The 12,801-nt window shown below is 42.8% G+C and overlaps 1 protein-coding gene across 3 annotated transcripts in view; it reads right to left on the reverse strand.

Annotated features, from left to right (window-relative positions):
- Positions 1-3,819: 3,819 nt before the first annotated feature.
- Positions 3,820-12,801, reverse strand: part of prkaa2 (protein kinase, AMP-activated, alpha 2 catalytic subunit) — a 24,650-nt gene continuing 15,668 nt past the window's right edge. For all 3 annotated transcript variants that reach the window (XM_042319989.1, XM_042319981.1, XM_042319990.1), the window contains 2 exons: positions 5,926-6,052; positions 3,820-5,770 (listed from right to left, as the gene is read on the reverse strand). In XM_042319989.1, the coding sequence (XP_042175923.1) occupies positions 5,502-5,770; positions 5,926-6,052 (396 nt within the window). In that variant the 3' untranslated portion in view covers positions 3,820-5,501. The remainder of the gene's footprint in view (positions 5,771-5,925; positions 6,053-12,801) is intronic.

The raw sequence follows: 12,801 nt of genomic DNA on the forward strand, positions 1-12,801 counted from the left end.
TCAGTGGTCTAGTGTATAGGTCACTTTAATTGTGTTTGACAATAAATACTCAGTAAAGTGCAAATCAGAACAGCAACGCCATGCAATGCATAGAACACAGAAAAGCCCACCTCAGACGGAGAGGAAGAGGTACATTCCGCTCTCACGCACACACAGACAGAAGAGAAGAACACTTTGGTTCCAGAAGTCTGGATACGGTGACAACACACCTTAACCCTTGGAAAGAGGTACACCTTACACTGACAGAGTGGGTGTGTATTACTTGAAGTAGTATGTGTGTGTAAATAACAGAATATAGTGTCATTGCTGTGAGTAATTGCATGAGTGTAGCAGCAGGAAGGAGAGTTTCTCCCTCACCTTGTAGCAGCTATAGTCAGACACAGTGTTCAAAACATTAAGAACCTTCCTAATATTGAGTTCCACCCCTTTGCCCTCAAAACAGCCTCAATTCGTTGGGGCATGGACTCTACAAGGTGTCAAAAGCATTCCACAGGGATGCTGGCCCATGACTCCAAAGCTTGTGTCAAGTTGGCTGGTGGACCATTCTTGATACACATGGGAAACTGTTGAACATAAAAAACCCAGGAGCGTTGCAGTTCTTGACACAAACTGATTTTTTACATAACTTATAATGTAACAACCTAATAAAAAGAGCTCTGCGGGAATGAGGTTTCTGCTGTAGGCCTAATACATTATCACAACTTGAGCTTTGATAACATATCGGTTTTTGTAGCACTTGCGAGGCACAGCTGAGCATAAATTATATGGTACAGCACTTGCATCTGATGGCCATGGTGCTTTCAAGACAGCTGGGAACTCGAGAAAAAAAAAACGAGGTCAAATCATGACGTCTGTGATCTTGAGGTCGGAACTCTGGAAAGATGCGAGTTTCCGACTAGGAATTCCGAGTTGGATGACCGTTCAAAACCATTTTCCCCAGTCGGATCTCGTGTTTCCAGAGTAAGTGTCTTGAACAGAGCATTATTCGCAGGGGAGGGAGGAAGAGAGCCGCAGTAGGTCCGCCTTTCACGGTCACTGCTTTCCCTTCCTTTCCTCCGGTGAGACTGACCAAAGAGACACAGTCTTCCACCTGATGGTGAAACTCGAGTCGCGCCACATCTGCCTCATGCACAAATTCATGTGGTTCCTATGACCAGAGAAAGTGAAATACTCCTCCATATTAAAATAGACACGAAGCTAATAATAATGATAACTCATTGCAGCGCGAGTGGAAAAAGGGAGAAGAGCGTTTTATAATAGTGTTCAATCAAAGCCGGGTTGCCAGTGCTGAATAAAACACACCCATACAAACTGCAGCGCTGCTGCATTATTCTACAGTCTCTCCGTGGTCGTGGTTTTAAAGGTTATTCAATCTTACCTAGGCTAGCATCAAACTTCTTGACTGTGACCGGGGAGGCTCTGTACGGTCATTTGAGCTATTCGATTGCCAGCACATTAGGCACACTCGATTTAGCAACAGATCTCCCGGTCCGCTTGAATCAAGTGCACCTACCACCAACAGCGCAACACGCACAAAATCAGGCCTGGCTTTTCCACAGAAATGCTTGGTGACCACTGATCTACACGGACTGAAGTGGATTCAACAAATTACATCAATAAGGGATCATAGCTTTCACCTGGTCAGTCTGTCATGGAAGGAGCAGGTGTTCCTAATGTTTTGTACTCTCAGTATGTAAGTATCCCTCAAAAATGGGATATGCCATTTTATTAAGTACACTACCCAGTTCACAAAAATGGGATATGCCATTTTATTAAGTACACTACCCAGTTCACAAAAATGGGATATGCCATTTTATTAAGTACACTACCCAGTTCACAAAAATGGGATATGCCATTTTATTAAGTACACTACCCAGTTCACAAAAATGGGATATGCCATTTTATTAAGTACACTACCCAGTTCTCAAAAATGGGATATGCCATTTTATTAAGCCATTTTGGGATATGCCATTTTATTAAGTACACTACCCAGTTCTCAAAAATGGGAAAAAAGTGGGTTCATATATGCCATTTTATTAAGTTCTCAAAAATGGGATATGCCATTTTATTAAGTACACTACCCAGTTCACAAAAATGGGATATGCCATTTTATTAAGTACACTACCCAGTTCTCAAAAATGGGATATGCCATTTTATTAAGTACACTACCCAGTTCTCAAAAATGGATGACTTCTACAGACACGGAGTCACATGGCTGTGGCTTGTTATATAAAACAGACATTCAGTTACTGTTCAATCGAATGTTAGAATAAAACAAGTGACTTTAAGCGAAGTATGATCATCGGTGCCATGCCCCGGGTCCAGTATCTCAGAAACGGCCGCCCTCCTGGGCTTTTCACGCACAACAGTGTCTAAGGTTTACAGAGAATGGTGGGAGAAACAAATAACATCCAGTCAGCAGCAGCCCTGCGGGTGAAAACAGCTCGTTTGATGAGAGGTCGAAGGAGAAGGGCAAGAATCGTGCAAGCCAACAGGTGGGTCAGAAAACAAACTCGTCGATCCTTGTCACGGATGGGCTATTGCAGCAGACCACCACACCAGGTTCCATTCCTATCAGCTAAAAACAGGAAGTGGCTCAGGTGGGTACGTGTTAACCAACACTGAACAACCGAGGAGTGGAAAAACATCCCCTGGAATATGTCAGCGAGTTCAGTTTACTTGAGTGGCCTGCGCAGTCCCCAGACCTCAACCCATTAGAGCATATTTGAGATGAGATGGATGTTCGCAGCATGAATGTACTGCCGTCCAATCTGCAGAAACTGCATGGCGCCATCGCATTAGCATGAACCAACATCACTGTGGAATCTTTGACACCTTGTAGAATCCCCTGAAGAATTCAGGCTGTTCTGGAGACAAAAGGTCGGTCCAACCGGCACTAGATGGGAGTACACATACGTGGGTATTGTCTTGCATGTATAGTGTCATACACAGACAAAAACAGACTACGCTCTCAGAATAGAGATGTGATGACAGAACTGCTGCACAGGACAAATGACAAGGAAACAAATGGCAAGGAAACGAATGACAAGGAAACAAATGACAAGGAAACAAATGGCAAGGAAACAAATGACAAGGAAACAAATGACAAGGAAACAAATGACAAGGAAACAAATGACAAGGAAACAAATGACAAGGAAACAAATGACAAGGAAACAAATGACAAGGAAACAAATGACAAGGAAACAAATGAAGGAAACAAATGACAAGAAACAAATGAATGACAAGGAAACAAATGACAAGGAAACAAATGGCAAGGAAACAAATGACAAGGAAACAAATGACAAGGAAACAAATGACAAGGAAACAAATGACAAGGAAACAAATGACAAGGAAACAAATGACAAATGACAAGAAACAAATGACAAGGAAACAAATGACAAGGAAACAAATGACAAGGAAACAAATGACAAGGAAACAAATGACAAGGAAACAAATGGCAAGGAAACAAATGACAAGGAAACAAATGACAAGGAAACAAATGACAAGGAAACAAATGACAAGGAAACAAATGGCAAGGAAACGAATGGCAAGGAAACAAATGACAAGGAAACAAATGACAAGGAAACGAATGACAAGGAAACAAATGACAAGGAAACAAATGACAAGGAAACAAATGACAAGGAAACAAATGACAAGGAAACGAATGACAAGGAAACAAAAGGAAAGAAGAGAGGTTTAGTGTCTTTTCTGACTAACTGGCCCAACAGAGGTCTACAATTCCCTCAGCGAAACACACACTACTGCAAATACACACAACAAACCAATAACTCCAGAGGGAGGGAAGGAAAGAGAGAGATAAATGATTCTACATTTAATAACAAACCGAACAGACCACCATCATGGTACCAGAACAGACCAGAGAAACACAGACACACTAGCATGCATCAGATCAGCAAGAGCCCAGCCCTCACTGGCCCCAGCAGAACAAGAGACACAGACAGGACTCTGGAACACTATATACTGTAAACCATTTGACAATTGGTAAAGGGAGATTTGTTCCAGTGTTCTGTCATATCTATTCCCTCTCCTCCTGTATCTTTAGTTATATTAGTCAGAACTCAAATCTCATTGGCACATAAACTACAGTACTGTATGTCTTCTCCTGGCCAATCCCTGGCAAGCTCCTGTCTGTCAGTCCTCTACACACACACACAGAAACAGTCTGCTTACCATTCCGTTTCTGCAAACAAAAACAGTCACCAAGCTAGAAACAACGTGTGTTAAGGCACCTGGAGAAAGGTTCACTACAGATACCCTTCCCTCCCTCCTCCTCCGTCAGGTAGCATCAATGCTAACTAATCCACAGAACAATAGAGTGGAGGCTCTCTCTCTATGACCTCTCATCACCTAACATCTCTTAAGTCCGTATATAATTCTCAAACATCAGCAGTGCTTCAATACTCAATATTCAGTACCACACAGAGCCTCTAAAACAACCTCTTTAAAATAAATAGGAATATGATATCTAAATAATAATAACAATCCTCTCTTTAACTTCATTTGTTGTATGTTACAATCAACAGCTACTACACTACTCAAAGTGATAGTAATATAAATATATATGATAAATATGGATAACAAAATCTGTGTCGTTACAAAAACCATATAAAACCATATATAAAATGCTCAGTGTGTTTGTTCCAAAGTGATGGCTATTCTGGAGCTGATTGGAGGTTGAGAGTAGATTGGAGGCGCCGCTTATCTGTAAACAAACATTATTGCTGCATTCACATGCTAGTCGGAACTAGGAAACTCAGAAATGTCCGACATGCTAACTGGTTGAACGCTGCACGTGCATAACTGCAACCAGTTAGAAATGTCCGTTTCCTAGTTTCGACTAGCACGTGAACGCGCCATATGGGAGCTACAGTAGATTTGACTTAACACGAGTTTGCCCCAACAAGTGAGACCTCTAACCTTTCCCACGGCCAGACTGGCTCTAGACCAGGGATGGGCAACTAGTGTCGCGCGGGTCGCATGGCCACTTTTGTAGGACCGCAGATCAATTTCTTCCACTGTCAAGACTAAACTAAAATGTTTATAAATTGCCAAATTTTGCTTAGGGCCTCCAAAACGCTGACTGCATGTGTGTGTATGGATGTGGGTAAGCAGTCCCGCGAGCCACCGCACCCCCCTAATGATGAGTTCAGATTTTTTGTGGCTACCCCCATCAAAGTTGCCCATCCATGCTCTAGACAGACAGGAAGTCTAATCAGAGATCTACGATCAGTTTATCTTGCCTAGCCCAAACCTACAACACCAGGAGGGAACAACTGACCCTAGATCTGTGGTTAGAGGCGTGTTCTGCAGTACTTGGAGAATTAGGTCAGGATCACACCAATATAAAACTGTCTAAATAGGCTCAGGGCAGTGTTCTGTTTCAGATGGTTATGCAGGCGGTAGCTGGAGTTTTCCGGACTATATGACATTGACCAGGAAAAACTCCAGGCCCCTAGTTACCCAGCAGGAGTTTACACTCTCTAGCGGGCCAGCGTGGTGATGAGACTGGCACACATCTCAAAGAAGTCCATAGTGTGGCTGCCCTGGCGCGGGGTGGGGGTGGAGGTGGAGGTGAGGAGGGCAGCGCTGGAGCACAGTGACCCAGGCAGAGAGGAGCTGAGCTTGGGGAGATCCACAGCAGGACAGGCTGAGTCCACACTGAGTCTGGGTCTGTGGAGCCCTGCAGTGGAGCCTGACCGTTGGGGGGTGGAAGAGCCTGACTTAAACCCTACTGCGTCCATGATGTCATCTGGGGGAGGAGAGATTAGTGTTTGTTTTCATCATTACTCCTCTTCTGCACTCAGTAATACGTTGTAAAAAGAGGAAACTAAATTCTGCTGTCAGAATTAACCAGATATCAAAAAGTCTGTTTCCTGTTATAAATATGTTGTGTAGCTGGCGTACCATCGATGCTTTTGAAGTCCAGCAGGTAGGATCTGTTGTCTACTTGGTACAGCTGGAGACACATCTTCACCAGGTTGCCTGTTACTGGGTTCTTCCTCCGAACACGCAGGTGGTACGGGTTCACCACCTAAACATAACACACATTAAAAAGGTGCAATATGCAGAATTCGCTCCGCCATTTCCTGGTTGCGAAAATTCTAAGTTCACTTAATTTATGTTTGTGACAAAACAATGTATACGTAGTGTACAAGGATCATTGTACCATCTAAACCGCTGTTAAATATATTTTCGATAGCCAATAACATTGTATTTTAAGCCGTTTGAAAACTGTGTACAAAACCGAAAGTTTTTAAAAAAGGCACAAAAAAACAACACATTTAAGACCAGGAAGCATAGAAATAGCACACATAGAACCGATCTAACACTTCTTAGACTTGCTTTCGAAGAGGATGACAGATCAATCATTTCTATGTGAATTTGGTTGGGTTGCCTAAAATGTTACATATTGCAGTTAACATGTACACACACACACCTTACAGTGATATAAACTCAGCAAAAAAAGAAACATCCTCTCACTGTCAACTGCATTTATTTTCAGCAAACTTAACATGTGTAAATATTTGTATGAACAACAAGATTCAACAACAGACATAAACTGAACAAGTTCCACAGACACGTGACTAACAGAAATGGAATAATGTGTCTCTGAACAAAAGGGGGGTCAAAATCAAAAGTAACAGTCAGTATCTGGTGTGGCCACTAGCTGCATTAAGTACTGCAGTGCATCTCCTCCTCATGGACTGCACCAGATTTGCCAGTTCTTGCTGTGAGATGTTACCCCAGTCTTCCACCAAGGCACCTGCAAGTTCCCTGACATTTCTGGGGGGAATGGCCTAGCCCCTCACCCTCCGATCCAACAGGTCTCAGACATGCTAAATGGGATTGAGATCCGGGCTCGTCGCTGGCCATGGCAGAACACTGACCTTCCTGTCTTGCAGGAAATCACACACAGAACGAGCAGTATGGCTGGTGGCATTGTCATGCTGGAGGGTCATGTCAGGATGAACCTACAGGAAGTGTACCAAATGAGGGAGGAGGATGTCTTCCCTGTAACGCACAGCGTTGAGATTCCCTGCAATGACAAGTTCACTCCGATGATGCTGTGACACACCGCCCCAGATCATGACGGACCCTCCACCTCCAAATTGATCCTGCTCCAGAGTACAGGCCTTGGTGTAACACTCATTCCTTCGACTACAAACGCGAATCCGACCATCACCCCTGGTGAGAAAAAACGAGACTCGCCAGTCCTGTCTTGTCCAGCGACGGTGGGTTTGTGCCCATAGGCAACGTTGTTGCCGGTGATGTCTGGTGAAGACCTGCCTTACAACAGGCCTACAAGCCCTCAGTCCAGCCTCTCTCTGCCTATTGCAGACAGTCTGAGCACTGATGGAGGGATTGTGCGTTCCTGGTGTAACTCGGGTAGTTATTGTTGCTATCCTGTACCTGTCCCGCAGGTGTGATGTTCGGATGTAGCGATCCTGTGCAAATGTTGTTACATGTGGTCTGCCACTGCGAGGACGATCAGCGGCCCGTCCTGTCTCCCTGTAGCGCTGTCTTCGGCGTCTCACAGTACGGACATGGCAATTTATTGCCCAGGCCACATCTGCAGTCCTCATGCCTCCTTGCAGCATGCCTGAGGCACGTTCACGCAGATGAGCAGGGACCCTGGGCATCTTTCTTTTGATGTTTTTCAGAGTCAGTAGAAAGGCCTCTTTAGTGTCCTAAGTTTTCATAACTGTGACCTTAATTGCCTACTGTCTTTAAGCTGTTAGTGTCTTAACGACCGTACCACAGGTGCATGTTCGTTAAGCATGGGAAACTGGGTTTAAACCCTTTACAATGAAGATCTGTGTTATTAGTTATTTTGATTTTTACGAATTATCTTTGAAAGACAGGGTCCTGAAAAAGGAACGTTTCTTTTTGCTGAGTATATATACAGACACACGGAGCATTCGAAAAGTATTCTGACTTTTTGCACATTTTGTTACATTACAGCCTTGTTCTTAAATGTATTAAATACATTTTCCCCCTCATCAATCTACACACAATACCTCATGACAAAGCAAAAACAGTTTTGAAAATTTTGCAAATGTATTATTATTACTGAAATATCACATAAGTATTCAGACCCTTTACTCAGTACTTTATTGAAGCACCTTTGGCAGCAATTACAGCCTTGAGTCTTCTTGGGTATGACGCTACAAGCTTGGCACACCTGTATTTGGGGAGAACCTCCCATTCTTCCCTGCAGATCCTCTCAAGCTCTGTCAGGTTGGATGTGGAGCGTCGCTGCAAAGCTATTTTCAGGTCTATCCAGAGATATTCGATCGGGTTCAAGTACGGGCCACTCAAGGAAATTCAGAGACATGTCCAGAAGCCACTCTTGCGTTGTCTTGGCTGTGTGCTTAGGGTCGTTGTCCTGTTGGAAGGTGAACCTTCATCCCAGTCTGAGGTCCTGAGCGCTCTGGAGCAGGTTTTCATCAAGGATCTCTCTGCACTTTGCTCCATTGATCTTTTCCTCGATCCTGACTACTCTCCCAGTCCCTGCCGCTGAAAAACATCCCTACAACATGATGCTGGCACCACCATGCTTCACCATAGGGATGGTATTGGCCAGGTGATGTGCGGTGCCTGGTTTCTTCCAGATGTGACGCATGGCATTCAGGCCAAAGAGTTCAATCTTGGTTTCATCAGACCATAGAATCGTGTTTCTCATGGTCAGAGTCCTTTAGGCTTGAAAATAAAAGAGAGCCGCACACTCTAGGAGCTCAAATGCAAAAATGTAATTACCAACGTTTCGACAGCCAAGCTGTCTTCATCAGGGTATAATCACAAACACTGTGGGATGACTCGTTTATATAGTGTCAAAAGACACAGGTGTCTGTAATCATGGCCAAGAGTGGCCTAATATCATTGGTTAATAATCAAATATTAAAATGTCATACAAAGAACATACAAACAACAAATGGATAGCAATACGATCATAGATTAATTTGACTACACAAGCTTACAAACAATTACAATGGCAAAGTTACAATAATCACAAGAATGGCTTCAGATCAAAGTCTACGTTGAGACCGAAGGGCGCAAGGGTCTTTAAATTAAAGATCCAGGCAGCCTCTCATTTTAAAAAATAAATTATCAAGGTCACCCTCTCCTAGGGAGGGTGACATGTTCGATGCCAATATAACGCAGAGACGAAATCGAGTGGCCTGCCTCCAAGAAGTGGGCCGCAACTGGATAAGCAAGATATTGAGCCCTGCCCATGTCTCTTTGCTTAATAAAGGGTTATCTTTTGTGCCTACAACCCAGTGCAATGATTTTGATGTTAAGGTAGACATGTTTAAGTTTTTCAGAAACATCCATTTAAGGGAATACTTTAGCTCCCCTAATCCTGATGTTTCTATTGAACCAGCAGGTTGCTCTCCTGCACATACTCCGACTCCTTTTAGAAGCAAGAGTTATTTTATACCTCCAGCCAATCGCAATCACTCTATCGAGACATATTGCAGACTTGTGGAAAAAGATGTTGGACATCTCCTTAAGAATAAACAGGGGTCCAAATCTTTCCATAATTTACCTAAGGATGAGAAACAAGCTTTGCTTGATTTACAATCCGATATGTCAGTCCTTATTCGTCCTGCTGATAAGGGTGGGTCCGGTCGGTTGTACTCATGGATAGGACCGTTTATGTAAATGAGTGTCAGATAGCTGCTTGACAACACCTTTTACAAGAAACTCAGAAGTGACCCTTCTTCCCAATTTCAGAAAACTATCTTTACTGTCCAATATGGGTATTTAAGTTCTGGTCAGATAACCAAAAAAGAACATGCTTTTTTGGCTATTCAACACCCTAAAATTGCCACTTTCTATACTTTGCCGAAATTACACAACCTCCAGGGCGCCCTATTGTAGCGGGCATTGATGCAGTAACGGCGCCTCTATCTACTTTTGTTGACTTTTTCATTAGACCACTCGCAGAACAGCTCCCCTCCTTTGTAAAGGACACCAGCAGTATGATCTCTATCATTGAATCTCTTGATCCTCTCCCTGAGAATACCTAGTTAGTTACTTTTGATGTTGAGTCATTATACACTAATATTCCACACGAAGGCGGTAATTGAAGCTATGGAACATTTTCTTCTGCAACGTGACCCTAATAAACTACCTTCCAGTGCATGCATTGTAACATTGGCTGAAATAGTACTCACGCATAACTATTTCATGTTCCTAAATGATTTCTTTATTCAGACGAAAGGTACTGCTATGGGATCCCCCATGGCTCATAACTATGCTAATTTGTATGTGGGTTACATGGAGAAACAGTCTATTTACAATCCTCTCAAAAATGTTTTCTTGCCTCACATCCTTATGTGGAAACGGTATATTGATTATATTTTTGTTCTATGGAGGGGTGATGCAAAACAGCTCCAGGCATTCCATGCTTTTCTTAACTCCTGTTCTGAGCATCTGAGATTTACTATGCAATCTGATACATGTCTAATCAGTTTTCTTGATCTTCTGATCTTGTGTGAAGATAATGTTCTATACACTGATCTTTACAGGAAGCCTACTGATCATAACAGTTTGTTGAGGGCTGATAGTTGTCACCCACTTCCCTTGAAAAATAGTTTGCCCTACAGCCAATTCTGTCGAATCAAAAGAATTTGCAAAAAACTATCCGATTTCGACAGAAATATGGCTGAGACGCAAAGAAAGTTCAAGGAGAGGGGCTACAAGAATGATCAGATTAATATTACCATTGAGAAAATACAAAACAAAACGAGACATGACCTTTTTCAAGGTCAGTCTCGCAAAAAAGACGCATTCTTGCGTTCTAACTACCTGCTATTCAAAGTGCTCTGAACAAATTAAGGGAATTGTTCACAAACATTGGCACATCCTAAAATCCGATGATCGTCTCGGTAATGTGTTTCGGACCTTCCCTTGGTCGTATTCTCGCGGGGCAGAAATCTCAGAGACTAATTGGTCAACTCTGATTTACCACCCCAAGATATTCCTGAACAAAGTCTATTTGCGCCCCTACTGGATGGAAATTACAAATGTAATGGCTGTGCTCAATGCAATGGCACTTATAAATGTAGATCCTTCAAACACCCACAAACAGGAAATCGATCCCAATAAAAGGTGTTATTACGTGCTCCACTAAGGCAGTTATTTATCTTATAACTTGTCCTTGTGGTAAAAATGATGTAGGTAAAACAAAGGGCGAATTAAAAGTACGTATCTCAGAGCATCGTAGCACCATTAGGTGTAAAAACTTTACTTATCCAGTTGCGGCCCACTTCTTGGAGGCAGGCCACTCGATTTCGTCTCTGCGTTATATTGGCATCGAACATGTCAACCTCCCTAGGAGAGGGGGTGACCTTGATAATTTATTGTTAAAATGAGAGGCTGCCTGGATCTTTAATTTAAAGACCCTTGCGCCCTTCAGTCTTGTAGTATCTGGGATCTACATCTGTTTATATTAGTTACTGTGCTGTTACTAAGCAGTAATGCATTACGGCAGTGTTACGTTACTACACCTAATAGGAAATGCACATGCGCACTGGAATGCCGCGAACTGTAGAGCACGAGGGGTTTTGACTAAACGAAAACTAACTGTACTCCCGTCTCCTGCCTGGTCATTTCTCCACAACATAAATATTACAGTGGCGACGAGGTGATTAAACTACATAAACGGACATTGCTTGAAGGGAAGAACGTTGCGTGAGTAATGAAACTCAAAATAATTATGTAATTCGTCAGTTATATTTATTTTCTTTCGCCAATAGAGAAGGCTAAGCACTGCTAGCACTGCTAGTACAGTATTCAGGAGCTGCCAAGTAGCAAGACTATTAGAGTCCAGAATAGCGACACTGCCCTCTGGTGGTTAAATAAAAGAAACTGTCATTGAACCCATTGGAATTAGTCGATCTCAGTGGAGAAATATTGTCCAAAAAAGGAAGGAACGTAACACGGTGTGTACATTATTACAAATGAGTGCAGTGAATTAAGTAATTGCAGAAACTTCTGAAGTGAAGAAGTAGATGAATATTCAGAAAATTAAGGAATATAAGGAAACTGAACAATTAACTGTGAAAATGGCAACCATTGGTCGAGTACCAGAGTTTGAGGCTACAAAGAGGATTTTGATTCCTATTTGGAGCGTTTTGAGCGTTGGCTGGCTGCAAATGAAATCAAAGATGGAAAGAAAGCAGACGTATTTCTCAGTGTTTTGGGTCCAACTGAGTATGGATTGCTGAAAGGTCTCATTGAACCAATGAAAGCAGTGGAGTTGAACTATGCAGAACTGACTCAAACTCTTTCAAGGTATTTCAAGCCTAAGCCAATTCTCATTGCAGAACGTTTCAGATTTGACCAATGTCACCAGAGTCAAGGGAAACCGTGGCTGACTACATTCTTGCTTTGAAAAGGCTGGCAAGTACATGTGAGTTTGCACGATTTCTTTATGATGCTCTCCGAGACAAGTTTGTATGTGGTCTCACAGGTGAAGCATATCTCAGAAGGCTTCTGTCAGAGAAGGACCTGACCTTTAAGAAAGCCTGTGATAGAGCACTTGGACTCGAGCTTGCCCACAGGGATACTATTGAGCTATCGGGACATGCAGAACATCAGAAAGGTGTTCACAAGGTCAGTGATGCACGTGGTGAAAAAAGCTCACAAAGTCACAATTTTTCAGTCCTGTCCTCAAGGTTACACAAGAACAAAGCAGCCCACATCTCAAAGGTCTAAGCCAAGTTGCTACAGATGTGGGGGAGATAATCATCAGCACAGTGAATGTCGATTCCA

Source organism: Oncorhynchus tshawytscha, linkage group LG01 (genome assembly GCF_018296145.1).
Source record: "Oncorhynchus tshawytscha isolate Ot180627B linkage group LG01, Otsh_v2.0, whole genome shotgun sequence".
NCBI classification, from domain to species: Eukaryota; Metazoa; Chordata; class Actinopteri; order Salmoniformes; family Salmonidae; genus Oncorhynchus; species Oncorhynchus tshawytscha.